At 41.5% G+C, this 21,485-nt stretch overlaps 1 protein-coding gene across 4 annotated transcripts in view; it reads right to left on the reverse strand.

Moving 5' to 3' along the window:
- The window catches only part of LOC141759303 (integrin beta-1-like), a 34,758-nt gene that overhangs the window by 3,966 nt on the left and 9,307 nt on the right, over positions 1–21,485 (reverse strand). For 2 of the 4 annotated variants that reach the window (XM_074621269.1, XM_074621268.1), the window contains exons 2-15: positions 11,943–12,009; positions 11,484–11,569; positions 9,941–10,160; positions 9,686–9,856; positions 7,908–8,146; positions 7,430–7,585; positions 7,231–7,326; positions 6,145–6,234; positions 5,281–5,421; positions 3,266–3,468; positions 2,895–3,133; positions 2,552–2,774; positions 783–1,018; positions 402–568 (exon numbers count right to left, since the gene is read on the reverse strand). In XM_074621269.1, the coding sequence (XP_074477370.1) occupies positions 402–568; positions 783–1,018; positions 2,552–2,774; positions 2,895–3,133; positions 3,266–3,468; positions 5,281–5,421; positions 6,145–6,234; positions 7,231–7,326; positions 7,430–7,585; positions 7,908–8,146; positions 9,686–9,856; positions 9,941–10,160; positions 11,484–11,569; positions 11,943–12,009 (2,334 nt within the window). Of the gene's footprint in view, positions 1–401; positions 569–782; positions 1,019–2,551; positions 2,775–2,894; positions 3,134–3,265; positions 3,469–5,280; positions 5,422–6,144; positions 6,235–7,230; positions 7,327–7,429; positions 7,586–7,907; positions 8,147–9,685; positions 9,857–9,940; positions 10,161–11,483; positions 11,570–11,942; positions 12,010–17,771; positions 17,889–21,485 lie in introns of those variants that run through there. The other 2 variants (XM_074621266.1, XM_074621267.1) reach the window with 2 other exon arrangements.

The raw sequence follows: 21,485 nt of genomic DNA on the forward strand, positions 1-21,485 counted from the left end.
AGGGGAGGAGCTGTGGCCACTCCCCGGAAAAAGTCCAGCTATGCTCAGAGTGCATAACATTCCCAAAAAAGTCCACACAGTCCCCGAAACATTTTTCCTTTTCCATTTTGAGCGCCATTCAAAAGCAACACATTCAATCCATTTCTGCAGCTGCGAGACTGAAGAGAATGCGATTTGTAATAATATCAACAAGTCTGCAAATCTCATCTGCTGCTAAGAACAACACATTATCTCTACAAGTTAATTCCCTGACAGCGGCTGGCTTTGCATGAGCAGTCAAACAACACCTGTTTTCCACATTTGATGGCTCAATGACTCAACCGAACTTCTGCCAAAAAAAAATCAGAAATATCTATGTGGCTAATCGTTCCCAGAGCAGGTTGACAGCTCCAGACACTCACCGTATCCCATTTGGCGTTCATCTTCTCCTTCTCGAACTTGGCGAACTCTCTCCTGTCGTGGATGATCATCAGCAGCTTCCAGATGAGCAGCAGGGCTAGGCCAATCAGGACGATGCCGGCGACCACGCCCGCCACGATGGGGATGATGTCAGGACCGGCGGGGCAGTCTGAAATGCAGGCAGGGTGCAGCAGTGTTTAGGCAGCTTGAAATAAGAGTTCAAAAATAACAAGACCATGGGAATAACATACCATCACACGGCTGTACATGAATAAACAAATGGCCTATTTTTGCAACCCGACCACCGCAGCCCCTGTAATTAGATTTCTGTGTAACAGAAACCCTCCACACCCTGGCTCATGTTAGCCCAGCTTTCTGCTTACCCAGCGTGTCGACCACATGAACCTCCTTCTCCGTGTTGTTGTTGACGGCGTAGGTGTAGTAGAACCAGCAGTCGTTGGCGTCCCTCTCTTTGCAGTGCATCACGGGGTAGGAGGCGTCGTTGGGCTGGGGCAGCTTGTCCCTTTCCTTCACTTTGATCAGGTTGAAGTAGCTGCAGTCTCTCTCACATGTGTCCTTCTTCTCACCGGTGCCAAACGCCCGGCACTGGACGCACTCTCTGGAAGGAGCCGGTATGTTGTGGTTAGTAATGAGCAGTGAGATTTGTTCTGCTATCACAGGGTCACACAAATTACAAAAAAAACATACATTCTCACAGATGTGTTGTGTGTTATAATGCAGTTTTAGCTTTAATTATACAGGTTTTGAGATATCTGTCTCTAAAATGTTTTCCTCCACTTCATGACCGTGGAGGTGAACGGGATTACATTCTGCTCGTACTGAACAATGACCCCTCAAATTTCAACAAAATGAAGACTGCTTTGGGCTATTATAGCCTGTTCTTTATTTATTTACATATTAGCAAATTAGCACCATTAAAAGTGTGCCGCATTAGCTATTAGCAGCTCCTCTTTGCAATGTACCCATGGATGTACAGACAACTATCACTGGATTACTTTAATACTGAAGAAAACATAAAAACTTGATGATTCTCAAGACAAGTTCAGGATTATAAGGAGCGTCTTTTTTCGATGATTTCTAAGCAGTTTTATGGACGTTTATTCGTGATGGACCGAAGTAATGACATCCTCAGGAAGTCAGACTGAATCTAAAAATATATGTGTCATGTCTGTGTGTTCAGATTTGACTGAGATATGACTCTGAGAAGGAGTGTGTGTTTTGACGAAATTAGGTGCTATTTATGTGGTAATGGTTTTAAAGTGCCTTAATTACCTTAATTGCCTTTATGAGCTGAGTGTTACAGCCATAGACTGTATATAAGAAGTGGACGTAGTCACCGTAATGTCACCCATTGGTTTGTTTACTGCCTTTTTGAAGCCTTGAGTTTGGCATTTTGGCCGTCGCTATCTTGTTTTTTTTGGGAACCAGAAGTGACACGAGAGGGTGGAGCTAAGTACAACCAAACGCTGAATAAGGCGTTTTAGGTGACCAAAATGATACAATTAACTTTCATGAACTGAAAACACACTGTGAAAGGGTTAAAGTTGTAAGACGAAAACACGGACAACTCCCAGACCGGACAACGCCGTGGTAGTGACCTGTCAATCCCAAGGTAGCCGCGCCCTAAAGCATCCCCTGCTTTATGGTCTATCTGACTCTAAATGGGACCATCATTTACTAAATGAACATCATGCTGTTTTGAAGAAGACTTGAAACTAGCGATTGAGACCATAAACTCATGTTTACAATGTTTACTGAGGTAATAAATCAAGAGAGAAGTAGGCTCATTTTCTCATAGACTTCTATACAATCAGACTTCTTTTTGCAACCAGAGGAGTCGCTCCCTGATGGCCGTTAGAAATAATGCAAGTTTAAGGCACTTCTGCATTGGCTTCACTTCTCAGACCCGGAGGTTGTCCACTGGTTACAGCCACTACTGTGGATAATGGCTCTTAAGGTGTAGAAGGATACACTGTAGTTTCAGATTTTTCTCAATGCACTAATATGCCACATGTACATTGAGAGAGTTATGGGTCTATAATCAATAAGTGATACCTTTGTAGAGTGAGGACAGTGTACCATAAGAGATGGGGGATATTTGTACATTGACACATCTTCATTTCAGACTTACTTGTGTTCAGTGCAGACTCCTGGACAGGTGGGACAAGTCTCACAGGTGGGACCCTGGAATTTGGGGTCAGTGCACTTGCAAATGCCACAGTCACAACTTCCTCTGCCGTTACAGAGCTGCTTGTTGCTGGCCATACACGTTTTGTCATCCAGAGAACAATCACAGGCACTTCCGGTCCACATGGGGTCACAGACACACACTCTGCATTCGCAGCGTCCATGCCCTAAGAAAAAAGAGAAAATTAAATGAGTCTTTTCTCTGTCTAAACGTCATCTGAGTAGAGCCTGCGTGCTTAAATTCTCAGTGACTAGATCTTCCCAAGCAGTGGAGCTGTCATTCTCACCTCCACACAGTTTGTTCCCAGAGCGGTCACAGTTGAAGTTGTCACAATCGCAGTACTGGCCGCTGTACCTCTCCTCAGGGTTGTCTCTCTTCTTGCACTCGCACGTGCCGCACACGCAGTCTCCGTTGTTGCTGCAGATGTCGGTGCCGTTGTCTTTACGGCAGGTTCGGTCCATGTCCTCTGTGGCCACATCGTTGCTGCTGCATTCACACTGTCTGCCCACGCGTCCTTCATTACACCTGAGACAAGGAAGAGGTTGTCATTCTGAAGCATTTCTCAAACAGAAATCCAAATAACATTAAGTATGAGGCGTAACGGTTTTGGCTATTTTTTTCTGTGTAAGATGTATGGTACAATGTTCACGGACTCACTTGCAGGCACCACACTCGTAGGTTCCGTTGCCAAAGTGGCAGAGTTGACTGTTCTTGATGCCGTCCTTGTTGCAGTCACACTCGCAGATGAATTTGAGGGTAATCTCCACCTCCTCTGTAAATCCCAGGGGCTTTATCTTGATGGTGTCAGGCTTGCCTTGTTTCGGGCAGCCCTTAGATGTCACACTGATGTTGAACGTGACCTAGGAATGAAGGCAGAAAGGAGACTCAGTGAGCGAAATACTGAGGTTTGTCGCACGTCTGCGAAAATCTCAAAAGTCAAATCAATAAATGTAAAACTTTCTACGTGACATCATTGTGTGACGCGAGCGCAGGCTTCGGGTAGAAAACAAACCACAATGACTGTGAATTACAAAAGTGATTGTTTTTCAGTATCTGACATGATGAAATCGGCTAAAATAGGCCTGATGGAAGTGGAAGACTGATGGCTTTGGATGGAAATGCATCATGTTGCGCCTAATATTTTTCAGAGAAAAAAAACAGCGATTCTTTTTTTTATCCCCAATGCATGGAAAATAATACTTGTTAAATCCTTTATTGACATAGTTTTGTAGCTGGTATGTGTCTAGAGTCTGGTATATTCTGAGGACAAACAGCAGGAATTTACAGAAGCCCTGGGAGGTATGTGAGAAAAAAAAAAATTCTGGTGATCCATTGCCTAAGTCTGATCTAAATTGTTTTCTCTCCTGTGTTTATGACCTAAGATCAGGTGAAAAAAAGGTTTTGCCAGGATCATCTTTCCAAGTTCTTTAAAAACAAATTCATCTGTGATTCATTCAAAATTCATTTGTTTTGCCAGGTGGGAAAAATAAGTTCTACCAGGATCATTTTTCTAAGTTACATTATTTTCATCTGTGAAAACAAGTGAAAAGAAGTTTTGGCAGGTGAAATGTCTTTTGTCGGACGTGCCCCACTACCCCATGTCCTAAACAGTCTAATAGACTAAAAGCATGTTATCCCTGACGGCAGATTAGCACAGATTAAAATACATTTCTAGCCAAAACAGAGGACAGTAATGCATAACTTGCTAACACACTATATATGTACCTTGTGAGAAATTAAAACTCACCTGGAAGAAAACATTAATGCTTTTAGTCCTATTTAGAACATATGGTAGTGGTGACCTTTAGCCTCTTGTGGCAGAAATGAGTATTACGACAACAAACACTACATAATCCTGACAACATTTTTTTTTTTTTTTAACTTGCCAACATTTTTTAACCTGTTTTCACAGATGAAAAAAGGAGAGAAAATAGTTTACATCAGACTTAGAAACTGGATCACCAGAAAAAAAAATTCTCACTTGCTTCTCAGGGCTTCCGTAGAAATGTTATATTACTTCTGTGTTCCTATTTTACCACTTATTGATCACTGGAATTCCATGTGTCACACCAGCTCGCTAAAGGTTGATGTTTGGCAACATACTGAACTTCTATTACTTACAAATTGACTTCCTAAAAGTTATTTTTCCTGGTTTCCAGCAAGTTGCTTTATTTCTAAATGCAGAGAATATCCATGTATAAGGTGTCATTGTGGCAATGTGTTTCCTGCCAAGCTACACATAAACAAATGTGAGACACGTCTCGTTAAAAACATGGGATCTGCATGTGTCACAAAGTCAAATTTCAAACTTTTAAAAATTAGTATTGTTACTTGGAATTGAGTTTAAGATCAATAAAAAAAAGACAAAATAAGGAAACAAAAGAAGATATATACTGTATGTTGTAACTTAAAGCAACTGTAAATGGCCAGTGTAATGAGTCTGTATTGAATAAGATTTTTTTTTGTAAATTACAAGATACTATGATCTCTGTTATGTATTACAGAGAAATCATTCATTGTCCCTCACATAAATGCATGTAAACCTTTTTAATGATCTAAATTCTATTTGACATTTTCAGTCTCTTAATGGCCTGAATGGTGGTGTGTGTTTTGACAGGCTTAATCATCTACTGGTGAAATACAACAAAAAAGAGACATTTTCTAATCCTCACCTCATCCCCGATGGAGATGTTGGAGCACTTTCGTCCACTTTCGCCGTCACTGACCACTCCGTTTTTACAGTGGGACGTGTAAGCTATGGTCACTCCATCTGGAAGCTTGCTGTTCTCCAGAATAACCTCGGACGAGAGAGACTGCCAAAAACCAAGCGATAACAACACATATGTTGGAATGTCATCTAGTAGCTTTGTTTTGACTGCATACAATACACAAAGGATTAGCTTTGACAGCCACAATGTTGATTGCTTCAAAGGGATAGTTATGATTTTTTTTTTAAGTGGGGTTGTATGAGGTTCTTCTCCATAGTCAGTGTAATACCTACAGTAGATGACGGTCGACACGCCCCAGTTTGGAGAAGCAGACAAGAGTACCAGCACGGAAGGAGAGCAATGCACCGCTGTGGACGGGGCTGGCAGCAAAACGTATTTTAGTTACCTAAAAGAAAGGCCCACCTAAAAATATCAATATCCATTTAAGTGTATGCTAAATTTTGGAGTCTGGTGGTATAGAGAGCATAGATAACAGCTTCAGATCCCCATCGAAAAGGGCTGTCTGACAGGAAGGTAAAGCGGTGAAATATTTAAAATATAGTCTACACATAAACTGATATTTCTTTAAGGGCTCTAAAATACGTTTTGCTGCCAATCTCCGTCCACAGCGGTACATTGGTTTGCTCCCGTTTCGGTACTCCTGTCTGTTTCTCCAAACTGGGGGCATACCGACCGACATCTACTCTAGGTAATACACTGACTATGGAATAGGTAACTCATACAACCCCCCTTCATAATAACTGAACTATTCCTTTAATGTGGTTCATGTGAGTAAATGATACAGTAACTTAATCAAAGTGTACTCACATTGTAAGCGCTCACAATAAGGTTGATTACATTGCTTGAGTTGGCAGACAGAGTGCCCACTGCAGACTTTGGTATCAGATTTTTCAGCTCCTGAGAAGAGAAGAAAAAAAGTTTAGAATAAAGCTTCATCAAAGCTCTGTTAATCTTGTGATATCTAAAATCTCTATTAGCAACAACACAGGAGCAAGAATACTCTTCTATGAATTTTAACAGACTGTTGTTCCAGCTGCAATACGTGAGTGCATCTCATTACAACCCGAAAATATACAGATTTATTCATTTAATTCCAGATTTAGATGGATACAACATTAATTTCAACGTTGAAATTATGGAAATATTATTGCTTTGAAGCAAAGACTGTATATAAAGATGGACGACCATGACAGCTCCCCAAAAGTGAAGCCAAAACATCTGGATCGCCCCCTGGTGGCTGGCTGCAGTATAGGTCATAAATCCCGCCCCCTCCATGTTAGCGGATGGGATATGGGCCAAATTAAAAGTCAAAGTACACGTCAAATACATTTTTCACAAATATGGTTTCTGTCACTTTAGGTAGTTCTTATCACGCTGATGTATGTTCATTTTTCTGATAAGTTTGGTTTTAATTTGTTATTTGATGCTATAAAAAGGGGGCGTGACATCATGATCGACAGCTGTGATTGAAAGCTGCTCTGAGTGAAGTAGTCACACAGCCGGAGGCTCGGGAATTGTACAAGAACAGAGATGTAACTTTAACTTTCCATAACCGTTACGAGTCTGTGTAATAAAATTTCATCATAAATGTAGTTATAGAGATATTGTGGTTGTCCATCTATACATACAGTCTGTGCTTTAAAGCATACTGAAGCTACTGTGGGGCTACGTAATGAAAGAACTTTCATCATACTCAGATGGAACTGGGCTGAACTGGCCTGAAAAGCAACAGCATTGCACATGGAAATAATTAGAGCTTTTATGGGGATGCTACCTCAACTCGCCCGGCTGGATATTTTTATGGACTATTCCTATCACACACACGCAAACAGAAGGAACGAGGAAGAGTATGTAGTAAAAGTGTGTCACATAGAGAAATGAAGAAGAACTCACTTGGTAAACAGGCTGGAACTCCTCGGTGACCGCAAAGATGGTCTGAATGTTGTTGTCGCTCAGCTTCTGAACCAGGTGAGCAATGGAGGGGTAGTCCTTTAAAACAGGATGGAGGAGAAAAGTGTAAATTTTATAGTGTAACACACAGTCAACATGAGTAGCGGTGTATGAACAGGCCAAACAATACTAAGCTACTTACATAGTAGTGGCTCATGGTGTACACATTGTTCTCTAAGTGACATTTTCCATCATTGGGCAGAACGATGCCACCCAGTTTGCCGTCGCCGGCAAAGTGGAAGCCAGCATCAGTGGAGAACACCAGCAGACGAGTCACATTCCTCCAACCAATATGATCCTGAGAAATGAGAAGGAAACACTCAAACTAAAAGTAATAATTATCTACCAACAGCGATATATCCTCTCTATAAATGCTAAGTGGGAATATGAGAACATCATAATGTGGCACATGAACTTCTGATTATCACTGCATCCAAAAATCCCCTGGTAAACACCAAGGACTCATAAAATACCCGTTCCGTTCACACATCACCACATAAATGCATTTATTGCCACTGCATCCCTCCAAGCAAGTGCGGTAATTGTGGGAAAAATTACCTTGAATTGAGAAGCTGGGAATGATTATTTACCACAGGAATACTGAGAGGGAAACAGCTTACCCCACACACAGCCACTTGCATGATAGCATCAAACCCCCCCTCAGGAGAGTCCAGGTTTCCAGAGATGTGCTGCTGGCCCACCAGGGTGTTGAACTTCTTGCCGTCGCTGGTCAGCTTCAGGACGTTCTTGTAGCTGAACGGGCTGGTGCAGTTCTGGTCGCCTGTGCACGGGTTCAGCAGCTTGGCCGGGGTGGTGCTGATGTATGGCATGACTGTCTTCTCCACAAAGGAACCAAAACCTTTAAAAAGACAGTTGGATTTCATTTTAAACAACTTGAGCAAAAAGTCAACAAGGGATTTGGGTAAAGGCTTAAAGGTCCCATATTATAAAAAAGTGAGATTTTCATGTTTTTTTATTATAAAGCAGGCTTCAGTCCTATATAAATACTGTGAAAGTATCGAAACACTCAATCCACAGGGAAATACACACAGCCCGTATTCAGAAACTCTGCATTTGAAACAAGCTGTCAGGATTTCTGTCCATTTGTGATGTCACAAATATACAATATTTAGACCCTTTACACAGATTTAAACGTAAACATTCTAAATGTGTCCCAGTTTATTCCTGGTTGCAGTGTATGTGAATGTCATCAGCTGACAGGAAGTACACATGGACCCAAGCTGTTGCCTAGCAACGCAATACTGTTGCAATTTCGTCGCAATTCCGTCGAAATGCGCTAAAACGGAGCGTTTCAGACAGAGGGTAAATACAGGCATACTCAGGCCGACAGTATGAGGAAAATAAATGGCTTTTTGAACATTACAGCATGTAAACATGTTCTAGTAGAAACACAAAATACAAGTATGAACCTGAAAATGAGTATAATATGGGACCTTTAACAAGATGCTTGTTTTGAGACTGGGTGCTCTGGTCGATGAACTCTAATACTTCTTTGGTTTGTTTGTACAGGTCACAAAAAGGTCATTCAACCTTGGGTGGCAGCAAATACCCACAATAGGACACCTGAAAAAACAAGACAGCTAATCTACCTCAGGGCTCTCAATGTTTGATACAGTGGACCTCCTCAGACAAGTCGAGACAACTACTTTAAGTCCCGTTTTTCTTTTTGCCTATATGTTTACATTTTGGCAAATTGGCACCATTAAAAGTATGCCGAATTACCAATTAGCAGTTCCCGTTTGCAATGTACCCATGGATGTACAGGCAACTATTACTTGTTTACTTAGAAACTGAAGAAAACTTAAAAACATGATTATTCTCAGGCAAGTTCTGGAGTTACAAGGAGCGTCTTTTTTCTGTGATTCCTAAGCAGAATAATGGACATTTAATTGGTGATGGACAAAGATAATGGTATCCTTGGAAAGAATAAGTCACATTGAATATAAAAAACGTGAATCACAGAGTTATGACTCAGTAAAGGAGTGCACATTTTGACATAAATTGCAGGTATCAGGTTTTTAAGTACCTTAATTCTATGAGTCGTTCCAGGCAATACTGCTGCTGCGAATACTGACTGTGTTGGTGAGGGGGACAAACTACAATAACTAACTTCCTGTTGTTTTTAGGATAAGAGCATGCACGCCCTCCTCCCCGTTTGAAAACTTCTGATCTACTTAAATAAGAACTGGTGACTGGAAATGACGAAAATGTGTTTTGCTTCTTCTTTTTGTAAGTTTTGGCTACTAAATGTGTAATGTTGAAGTAGTTCCAACAACTGTGATTTTTAGTGAAAGAACCAAAGAAAGCTTTTAATTTCTTTGCCCGCAACAGAAACAAACTGTCAAATGTGATCACGCTCCATAATGAAAACCCTCACCTATCCTGAAGTCAGAGGTGATCTTTGACATCTCCAGCATCAGACTTGTTCCCAGATTCTTGACGTTCTCCAGATCATCCTTCATGGAGTAGGACAGGTCCATCAAGTAGTAGAGGTCGATGGGGTAATCTTCCGCTCGTTTGAACTTCAAGTCAAACGACTGGGGCTCACCTACACGATGTTACCGTAGTTAAAAACTGTGTCAGAGTAGCGTCAAATAGCGTCAGGAAAAGATGAATTCAAATGTATTCTCACCAGATCGGAGGGTGAGGCTGAGTTTCTGGGGCTGGATCTGAGTGATGTCCTCTGGCTTCAGTTTATCTGCTCCCTTTCTGCGATTTGTCACCTTTTTGTTCTTGAGGATCTTCTGTTCCCCGTGCGGGTTCTCGATCATGGCGTTATCACAGCCCCTTTTTATCAGAGACTGCAGCTCGTCACAACGGGTCGACACGGTCTCGCCCTGTTTCAGGAAGTTCTACGAGCAGCAGCACAGGGAGGATTAAAAGGGACAATTTTACAAGTGAAAATCTGTTTGTTTGTCGTAAGGCACACTACTAGAGCTGTTGCATAATGTCTTTCATCAGGGTTACTCTCTCAGTTACAATCTGGGGGGCATTGAGGACAAGGGATGGGTGTTTACCATGCAGAAAGGGTCTAATAAAAGACACTATTGAGTTGCATTATGGAGTATGTAGTGTTCGTCCAGTGTCTGCTGCTCTGATTTTGCCCATTACTTTTTAATGTCTTTCGCAAGTACTGCAACTTTATTAAAGTACAAGGCAAAAGTGTGACTACGTTGTCGCGGAGGTATAATAATAATAATACAAATGTCCTATCAAAAACTATTTTGATAATTAATTAGTCATTTTAGTTATTTACTGAGCAAAAATACTTGGCAGGTTCCAGCTTCTCAAATGTGATTAGAACTGAAACTGATTCTGACTCATTATCAATTTTCTACTTGTTATTTTCTTGATTAATAAATTGACAATTTTTATAAAACATCAGAAAATAGTTCAAAATGCCCATCGTAACTTGATGTGACGTCTTTCAATTGATTGTTTTGACTGACCAACTGTCCAAAACCCAAAGACACTCAATTTACGTGTGCTATATAGTTTTTTGTGCATGCAAAGTTACAAAGCCCAAAGTCCACTCTAAAGGGAGTTACTCTCCCCCACAGAAACACTGCTCCTGAAGGGCCTGAAACGCCTCGCTTGAAGTCCCGCCTTTTCTTCCGTAACATGGTCATGTCACCTAGTAATACATTTGCATAATACCTGCCTAGCGGCTAGTCTGGCACGCCCTCAAATAAAGCTAGTTAGAGTGGAGCTGGAGCACAATATGAAGAGTTTTGAGTTTTGAGTTCAGGAGCTCAAACGGAGCGTTTCAGACAGAGGGTGAAAAGAGGTGTTGCAGTTCAGCCGGTATGAGAAAAATAAAGCGTTTTTTGAACATTAAAGCATGTAAACATGTTTTAGTAGAAACCCAAAATACAAGTATGCACCTGAAAATTAGCATAATAGGTCCTCTTTAAATATCTTTCCAATGTGGACTGTTAGTCGGACAAAACTAGGAACTTAAAGACATAACCTTGGGCTCTGGGAAATTGTGATGGCTGCATTATTTTCTGTTATTTCAGAGGCTAAACAAGTAATCGATTACTTTAAAAAAACAATCACGGACAATCATTCACTGCAGCCCTACATACACTATCGCTATATGCCTAATGGCATCATAATGACATCAAACTGCATTTCTCAGCAGCGCTTATAGCTGACAGCTTCGATTCACATACCGGGTCTTTACACCAGCCACATTTGGCTCCGGCCTGGATGCACTCCCCGCAGTATTTGGCGTTGGCATTGATGCACTCGTTCCCCTCTGGATGGAAAACAAAGAGAGGAGAGAGAGAGGAGGGAGGCAGAGTCAGAGGGAGCAGGGGCACAGCACAGGCCCTGCAAAGTAAGCAGCCTGTTAAGCCCCCCGTGTTTACACATCAGTTCATCTGGAACAGTGTGTGGCTCGACGGTAATTGGAGACAGAGACGGAATATTCTGTCTTTTCCATTATCCTCTATGCCCCGTAGGTGGATCTCTGGTCAATGACATCATTAAGATAAAGTAGCCGGCCTCCCTCTCTAAGGGAGGTAGTCATCATTATGAATTGTATGTTCGCTATGCAAGCTGGCATCAACGAAATGACATCATGTGACAGAATAATGATGTCACGGCAATAGCATGTGAGCCAATCTTACCTTTCTGAGCATTACCGCAACAAAAGACTCCTAACAACGTGGATATCAAGAGCAGCTTCAGGTCCATCTGAAAACACACACGAGAAAAAAATCTTTTAAATGTGCTGTTATGTCATCAAAGAGTTCTGAGAAGCAATATGTCATTTGCGACTCTCTCTTTGTTAACAATAATAGCTGGTGTGCTTCATAGCCTGAATAGATTGAATTCATAATTCCTTGAACAAAAGGGTTCAGAGGAACGAGAGAGAGAGCGTCTCAGAGAGATGACAGATTGATTGTGTAAATGGCTTGGTTATAATTAGAGATAATAAATTATCCGGTGGCAAGAGCTTGGCTATTCTCAGTCGGTCAAAGGGTAACAGGCAGCTAATTCAATTCAGAGCACTTTCACATACAAACCTGTAGGCTACAGTATCTAGGCGCACATTCACGTACAGACACAATCACACCGACTTGCCCCTGGCTTGGACTACAAACTCCTTTTTCCACAATCCTTTTTACTGTAAATAGCATCAGTTCCCTAGAGTCACCCCCTCTCTGGTTGTGTATATTGATCCCTTGTCTGTGAGCAGGCCCTTTGGCCAGCCATATCGATGCATCTTGTCCTACACTAATGCAAAGCTTATGACTTACTAAGGATAAGTGAGCTGAAGGAGCTTTCTCTGCACTGATCGGCTGATTAGCGGCTCTGTGAGACTGTACTTTAGCATAGCGGTGCCTTTGAGCAAAAGCTTTAGCTGGCTGGCCCTCGCCGGGCTTATTTCCACCGTGGTTGTACACCGCGACCGGCTAGGTTGGCTTGGAAAGGCCGGAGTGAAGGTGGCGCTTTTCAGCACTCCACGCCCGAACCTCACCGCTTAGTGCTCGTGGTGCCCTCACTCCCTGCGGGGAGGGACGGAGCTCCCTGCTCTCAAAGTGCACCGAATTAATGCGTTTAATTTTAAAACGCAGGCTAAAAAAATGTCTTGCTTAACGCATAATGTTTCCAAGTCAATGAATAATCAAGTTAATAATTGTGAATGATTTTTGCCATAATCGAGCAGCCTTTAGAGCCGGTCATTTTCCGAAAATTCACGGCAAGTGAGTGGGCGTATCGATGATGTTTCCAAGCGACTGGCGCAAAACCGGAGGGATACAAACATCCAAGGGGGAAGACGAGAGGTCACTTAAACGAAAAATGCAAACGAAAATATTAAACTGGAGGGACGACGAGATTTGGGGACTTCTGTCGGTAAGGGCCGATGCCGAAATATAATTTACAAATACTTTTGAGAATGCGTCTTACACGGACAATCTCCTGTTGTGTGCTACATTTACACAAGAGAAACTCCGGACAATGTAATATCATTATGAATTCCACATTACTGCTGCTGTCTCAAAAGATTGAGTTAGCACTGACATGCTTTTGGGATTCTCACCACCTCTTATTGGCAGTTCTAATAAGCGACAGCTGGGAAGGCTCCTACAGAGAGACACCGAATCAATGCCCTGATGTTGTATTGAGGTGCGCTGGCGAGGGACCAGCATGTGCCGAATCTAATTAACATGTGGAATGTAAAACCCAATGTCCCGCTTGAGCATAAATCACAAACTCATGGGAGCCATTTCTAAGGGAATCTCCACAGTAGCTAAATGTCTACCACGCTGGATATTAAAGCATGAGGTTCAAATTAGAGCTAGAAAGACAGTGATAAAGCGACAAAACATTTTTTTTTCTCTTTTGATTTTTTTTTAGACCAGTGACTGTTGCTGGCTATTCATAGAGGCTGCATTCCCTCACACTGTGGTAAAGGAAGCTCTGACGTCCAGTGTGCGCGGTGTTGAGTGATGCATTCCTGGGTGCCTGTGTGAGTGTGTGCGTGTGTGTCCGTCTATATAGACACAGAGGAGCAGACGGCCTGTCTACAGACCCCCAGATTAGATCAGCTGGCTTGAATCTCCACTGCTGTACATGGTGCAGTGTGTGTGTTAACGTATGTGCTGTGTTTCCATGTGAGAGAAATACCACATTTAACCTGGTTCTGCCACTTTTACGTTATCACCACCGTACCATACTGAAGCCAATCGACCGTGTCACAAAAGATCCATACAGTGTTAGATCTGAGTCCAGCAGTTAGTGATGTACGTGCATGCACGATGAACAATTGATTTCATTGAAAACCAAGCTTAAAATGAAGGAATTCAAGTTCACATTCCTCTTACATCAAAACCGCACACTCAGATATTTTCCTTTCACTCCCGCCGGGGTTTTGACTTCAGCTCCAAGGAATTATTCAAATGCAAACTACCTCGACAAAACGCCAGCGAGGTGTCAGGTTAGAAAAATAACCCTGTTTTCTTAAATTCCGTGAAGCTTAGCAGCTGCAGTGCACAGAGGAATGTTCGATAAAAAAACTACAGTAAAATATAAGCAGAGGACAGAGAGAAGTCCAAGAAAGGGGCTAGGAACAGGATGTTATGCTGCCTTCAAGTGCGCCTCCAAAGCTCAGAGTTCAGACGTCGTAAATACAAGTTGTCACCATTTTTCAAGGTGGTTTTGGTTAACATGGCCACTATAACAATGTGTTTTTGTCTACCATTTTAGAAGTAAAAAGGCAATATAAGGATGGAAAAACTAAAATCATTAGAGGTGGGAATCACCAGAGGCCCCACGATACGATATTATCACGATACTTTCAGTATAGCGATAAAATATATTGCGATTTATTACCTTTTTTCAACTGAAAATTATGCAGTTTGTCAACATCTGTTTTAGTTAATAAGATACAGTTTTCAATCTGTTCATCTCAGAGTTTTCATGCACATATGTTGAGGTCAGAGGTCAAGAGACCCCTTTGAAGATGGCCATGCCAGTTTTTCTTCGCCAACATTTAGCGTGACTTTGAAGTGTTATTCAGCGCGCTTACCGACAAGCTAACGTGACATGGTTGGTACCAATCGATTCCGGGCCCTCGGATTGTTAAGAGGTTAATAGTTTATATAATAAAAGGTCGATACTTGACGTCTGTGTATCAATTCAATATTGCAAAATATTGTAATACTATGCCGTATCGATTTTTTCCCCCACCCCTACAAATCATACATGAAAATGATCTATTAGCCAAGAATTATATAGTTTGACACCTCCAGAAAACCTTAATCATTACTGATGAAGACCATGAGATGTGGTTAAAAGCTCTGTGGGGAAAAAAGGAGAAAATACAAGTTTTGATTAAGTTTTTTTTTTGGGCCAAACATATTTTCTATCAGGTACAATTGAAGTTTTTTGGCAGATGAGGTGTCTTTGTTACACTATATCTGTACAGGAAGCAGCTGTGCATACCCACAACTTCATAGAAAGCACAGTTTGCAACTGAAGCAGAGACATAGCTGACTATCCTGTTAGCTTCCTGCTATTTATAAGGATATATATGCATTTTTTTTTCTCCACTGGACTATGTTTAACCCCAAAGAGAAGCTGCATTCCCCTACTCTAGGGATGGAAATGTATGGCAACTATACTTTAAATAAATTCGGACTTTCCCAGCCGCATTAACCATGTTTTGACTTTTTCCATACATGCTTACATGGGAAGAACAATATTTGCAACCCTCCCTGACAAGAGCCTCAAATTGCACTCCTCTGTGTTCCAAGAGGCCTGATGCTCAGAAACCATACCCACATATCATTTTGAATAAGCCAGATAATGCCAAGAAAACACTGTCATGCATCGTCGAGTAACATCACTATAAATAATACAGTCAGTTAAATTTGTGAGGTTTCAAAATGCTCCAATAAGTACACTTTCATAAACAACTTGAGTATTTTGGTTGTGGCAAAGATATGAATTGCTGATGTGCAGAAGGGAGGGACGAGGACCATTAGGAGAGGTTTGCATGACAACCGCAAGGCTCAGATGTATTTATCCATGGGAAAGCATAAACATAAAGATAAATTCCAGACAGTTTCCTGCAGACTGGTTATTCTCTTACAGTTTATGTAGCTCCCACGCTCTTCCTGCCTCTCTCAGTCAGACGCCAGCATGCATACATGCACGTTTTACTCCTCAACGCCTGCCCTGTCCACTTGTCACACACACCTGAGCTGTGACTAATGGCATCCCAGTGTTTTATGGGCTTTGCGAGGCTCTATCAGTTGGCAGGAGAAGGTGATGCATGGCAGACACTGTGGTGCGTGACTAAAAAGGGCTGAGCTTCTCAGGCATTCCTGAGAGACTGAACGCTGCCCGACCAGGATAGTAACCTGCAACACGGCTACTGCACTTTGGGGAAATGTGAGCTGTGAGACCCATAAAGGGATGTTGTATTTGTACCACCGTGATTCCCACAATCCCCTTTCTCCAGTTTGTTGCTATTTATTCAGTATTGACAACAGCTGAAACAATTATTTAATTGATTAGTCAATCGAATCAAAAAATGAGATATTTCGTTACTGTTTAAGTGCAATGATTCACAATTTTAATCTTTTTTTCCCCTGCAAAAGGTAGGACTAAAACATGATAGAAACACATTTTTTAGGATTTTATGTGCAGGAGAGTTGAGCAAAAAGTATAAAAGATCTGCGCCACATGCAATTTGCAAAGTGGTCATTGTCATGCAAATGAAAAGAAAGATCAACCCACACGGCTAGGGCCTGTAAGTGCTAAATGCTTCAACTAAGTAGAGCATGGAGGTCTACTTTAATGATCAGTTTTACAGAAAAGTCCCCACACTAACTCATCTGCTGCGGTTTGTGTTTCTCAGATCAGTCTGCCTTTTCTCAGTCTGTCCCTCTTGGTGATGCGACATGGCACAAGCTAACCAGCTATAGTCAGCAGACATGACAGGTGAACACATAGTGTAACTAGTCACGTTGCAGTTTACCAGACTATCATGACTCAAGATGATATCATGTACCACAGTGGTTCCCAACCTGGGATCCTGGGATATATATACATTTATTTAAAGATATTTTTTTGCTACTTAGTAGAAAATTTAACAAAATATTCTGCTTTAATCTATATTTGTTGGCATTTAGCCTTTCAAAAACAACATTTTTCACTGCGGTCAAAAAGCTATTTGCTCTAAGCTAATTGCCATATGTATAACTAAAATCATAATTATAATAATACACATACTACAAAAGTATGTATATAAATCTATATAAAAAGATAATTTTTTGCTCCTTAGTAGCAAAATCTTATGAAATATTCTGCTTCGATCCATATTTGTTAGTGTTTAGCCTTTCAAAACAACATTTTCATTGTCAAAAACCTATTTCCTCCCCCACTAAACGCACACAAATGGCGGCCTTCACCTGCATTAACGGGGTGGTTTAGCAACAATGTAACACCATAAATTACATTTATTTAACCACAATAACAAAAAAATCTATTTTGGCTCCAAATTTTTTATAGCAAATTAATTAAGACGTCATTTTGATTTTGATTTTTTTGGTGGGGGGCTCAGCTCTTCTTAGATACAAGTAGGGTGGGCTTCAATGAAATAGGTTAAGAACCACTGAACCACGACAATATCATTTATCTTTTTGACTAAAAGTACCCTTTTGTGCACATTGTAATAAATCCATTTTAACTATGAAGGCATTTTACACAGCGTGCAAAAACAAAAACATTTAATTAATTGCATTAATCACATGCATAGCCTACATTATAAACTTATACAACGCCTTCTTGTGCACTCGATGAACCTTTGGAGGTTCCTGAACCCCTGCGTGAAAACCTCTGATGTAGAGAACCCAGCTTTAATTGATCCACAAAAACCTCGGCCTTGAAGTGGATTTACTTTCCTTTAAACTGAGCTGCATTTGCAAGTGCTTAGAAGTACTTACTTCAGCAAGCGCTGCCATGAATAATGACCAGCGGAGTCAGAGAGAGCTAGACGCAGTAGTAAAGCACACACTGACTGCAGCAGTAAAGAAGCTGTCGGCTCAGAGTCACAGCGCTCTTTGTCGGAGAAGGTCTGGGCTTCCCTCGCTCAGAATGACTGTTGTCCTCCGGCCGTGAAAAGAAGGAATGGAAAAGAAGGAAAAACAGGAAAGGGCGGTGCACAACTCGGAGGGGAAAGGAGTTGCTTTGCTTCAAGTCAAAATAAAAGGAACTTACAGATTTTCCTTGAATCTGCTGAGTTAGCCCCTTTGGCACTTTGGACTGCCTTCATTTGTACAGAAATAGTCTTTTTTTTTTAATGTCAACAGATTATTACATTTGGTAAAAGCAACTATTGAACAGATCTGCATGGCGAAAGTATCTTAGACTTTATAAACTTTGAGGATCTTCAGTATAGTTCATATTTCATTAAACCATTCCAAGATGCATTCAGTCACTCTACAGTTGTCTGTGGCATCTCTCTGGCATCCTAAACTCACATCCTCCCTCTTTCTCTCCCTTGTTTCCTTCCTCTCTCCCTCTCCGTCCTCCATCATACCACCCACACAATTGCTCAGTTCCCTCCCTCCACTGTTGAGCCGAGCCAAACCAGTGGCCCCTTGACTTCACGTACCCTTCAAACAGCGGCCGAGCGGGGAACATGTCTGAGCTCTGAGACGTACAAGCCGCCCGACAGGACTGAAGGAGAATACCAAACAGTGTCCGTCTGTGTCTCTGTCCACCCCCCACCACCACCATCCGGAGGACCCTCTCATAGCAGACAAAAGCAATGAATCAGGCTGCCCTCCGAGACCGTGACAGAGGGTCTGATCCTTAAAGTGTTCCCACTCACCATCCCCTCTTTGCCACAAGGGCCTCCGTGTGATAAATAATACTAATGAGTCAGATGTTGATGTCTTTAGTCTTCTGGTGCTTCTTTCTCTCTCTATAGGACATTGATATGGGCAGACAATCCAATGTGATCTTTCCACAGGAGAAAAAAAAATGAGAAACATACTCCAGGCGATGTGGATGAAGGCACAAAGCGCCTAGAAAAATGTCATCATAGTTTCCACATCACAAGAGCATTCCGGTTTTCAAACTATTCCTCAGTGAAATGCCAAAGAGATTCCGTCACGTCTGATTCAGTCTGCCATCCTTTATTTTTAGCCTCAAAGAAATACACACAGATGTGTTATTGACATCAGCTTCTATTCCTGCTTTCACATTTTGAGGAATGGTTCAATGATTTATGGGCACTAGAATGATAAAAAAAAATACTCTGCACAGGCGTAAAAATAGCTATCGAGATGATATCAGCACAGACAGGACCTTAAGCATATTACCCAACAATTTCTACCACATGCAAAGTACCATCCTGAGTGTAATGAGGCATTGCATTGAGAGAGAATATTTAGCATTTGCTGAACAGCAGCCAATAAGTTCAGAAGTGACTATTACAGGATAACAGCACATTTTATTTTCATTCATTCATTAAAATGTTTATCAGTAGCCGTGTTTACGTTCAATTGACAAGCAGATTTTACACAAACTTTTGAAAAGTCGCAAAAAAAATTGTGAATCAGTCGGTGTTTCCATCAACTGGTTTGGAGAGAATAAACTCGGCTAGTTTGGTCAGAAGTTGCCGTTACAGGCACATGGCTGTAAGCCGCCTGTAAAAAAAAGTAGAAGAAGTCGAGGTCGCAAACCAGAAACAAGACAAGTTGGCTTGGCAATCTAACGGTCGTGTCTAGAAGGTAACCCGCGAGTTGGGGAAACTCTTGCAAGATGGTTAGGTTAGGCATTGATCTCGAATAGTTAAGCTTAGGCTAGGTCATTGGGCAGGGAGTCTCGCAAGATCTTTTGCAAGTTTTTGCAGATTACAGATCAGATTTCACAAATTGAGGATTACCTTCTAGACATCTAGCCCCATCTAACCCATACATCCATGATCTAACCCGTCTACGAGAGAATAATGGAGAGCGGTCTTCAGGATTTTTTTGCAATTGGGTAATGTTTTAATTGCTCTTTCACGTCAGTTAGTATTGGCCATGTTTCATGTTTCATGTTCTTCAGAAAAGAAGACAAGCATTCGCACGTTATGGCAATATCCAAGAAGACGACCGACAGTGGAAACAGTTGATCAGTCATATGAGTTAAGGCAAAAAAAACACCTCAAGCGAGCGTAAAAACTTTCTCTCGGAATTTAGGAAGTTTGATTGAATTTTGCTGTTTCTATACAGCTTCTCTAATGCGATACTTCAAATTGAGCTTAAAATGGATTGGAATTGGAATTGAATGGAGACACAGCTACTGACTTCTTAAAACACAGTGTAACAAAAGCACAAGTAGAGGAGTCAGCAAACTGACTTCAGTAATGTCCGTTTTTTTTTTTTTTTTTTTTTTTTACATATGACACAGCAATATTTATCTAACGTTTGCTAATATTAGCCACCATGAGACTTTTCTGTGTTTACTATGCATTTTCTGCAGTTGAGGTTTGGTTGGCGGACCTCTTTGATAAAGGTGGAAGTCCATCCATAAAAGTGGAAGTCCAAACCTGCCTTATATCAACCCAGAGGGGACACATCACCTCGACGTCAGAATCACAACGCAAAACATTAGGTCAGCCGGCAAGTTGCCCCGGATGTAGATCCCCATGCAGTTAGCCATAATGGTCGTTTCAGGTGACTACTTACAGGTGGTCTGAGGTGGCGAGTGCAAAGTAAGCACAAGCCATAGAGCCACAAAAGCTACATTTATGGGAAATACACCAGGTAGATATAAACGGGAATTTACGTTTAAGGCTGCAGTGGCAAATCCTGAGTGTATTGAATTTAGCAGTGTGCTTTATTGCTTATGTGATCTTCTTTTAAACGTTGCATAGTCTCGGTTTAATGCTTAAAATGGTGAAAAGCTGAACAAAGTGTTAGGTAAGTGACATGGTAGTACCTGTGGTATACATGTTTTTATACAGGATGTGTGAATCAGGTATTTTAAAGCACGCTCCAAAATGGTTCAGCTACGGACCCATAATCCTTCATTCTGTAATAGTTTAACAGAATAATAGGGGTAGCAGCTACAGCCTAAATGCCAGCTTTACGAGAAGCTCAACCAACAGCTTGTTGCTGGTCTTGGAGATCCTGCTGTACTTTCCACACAAAACAGTTAGCCACATACATTGGCACTAAGCCTGCCAACATTCCCCTTTTATGAAGGAGGCTAAAGATACACCTCTGGGGGGGACACTGCCTTGCAAGGACTTTCTATCTTTTCCAGTCAGAAAATCAATAACATTTAAGCAGTTCTGGTTTCTTTTCAGCGCCTAAAATATGTCCATATTGAATAAAATTCACAATCTCATCACAACATGTCCTCCCACTGCAGCTCAGCAGAAACAATTGAGGCAAAACCACAACCTCTGGAGGACGGCCAAGTACTCCACATATCTCTATTCATGGCTCCATCTCTGTGTTGAAAATAGCTGTGCAGTGCTAACAAGTTATTTCTGACTCATCCTCTCCACCTGGCCTCTGCAATCACTCCGAAAAGGTGGTGGACTAAATCATAGGAGACACAAAAACAAATCTGACATGGACACATGGAAAACCTACAACCAACCGTGTGTTTATTTAAATGGCAAAATGTCAGTGTGTCATTCAGGGACAAGAAAATGT

The sequence above is a fragment of the Sebastes fasciatus genome, chromosome 21 (genome assembly GCF_043250625.1).
Source record: "Sebastes fasciatus isolate fSebFas1 chromosome 21, fSebFas1.pri, whole genome shotgun sequence".
In the NCBI taxonomy this organism is placed as follows: Eukaryota; Metazoa; Chordata; class Actinopteri; order Perciformes; family Sebastidae; genus Sebastes; species Sebastes fasciatus.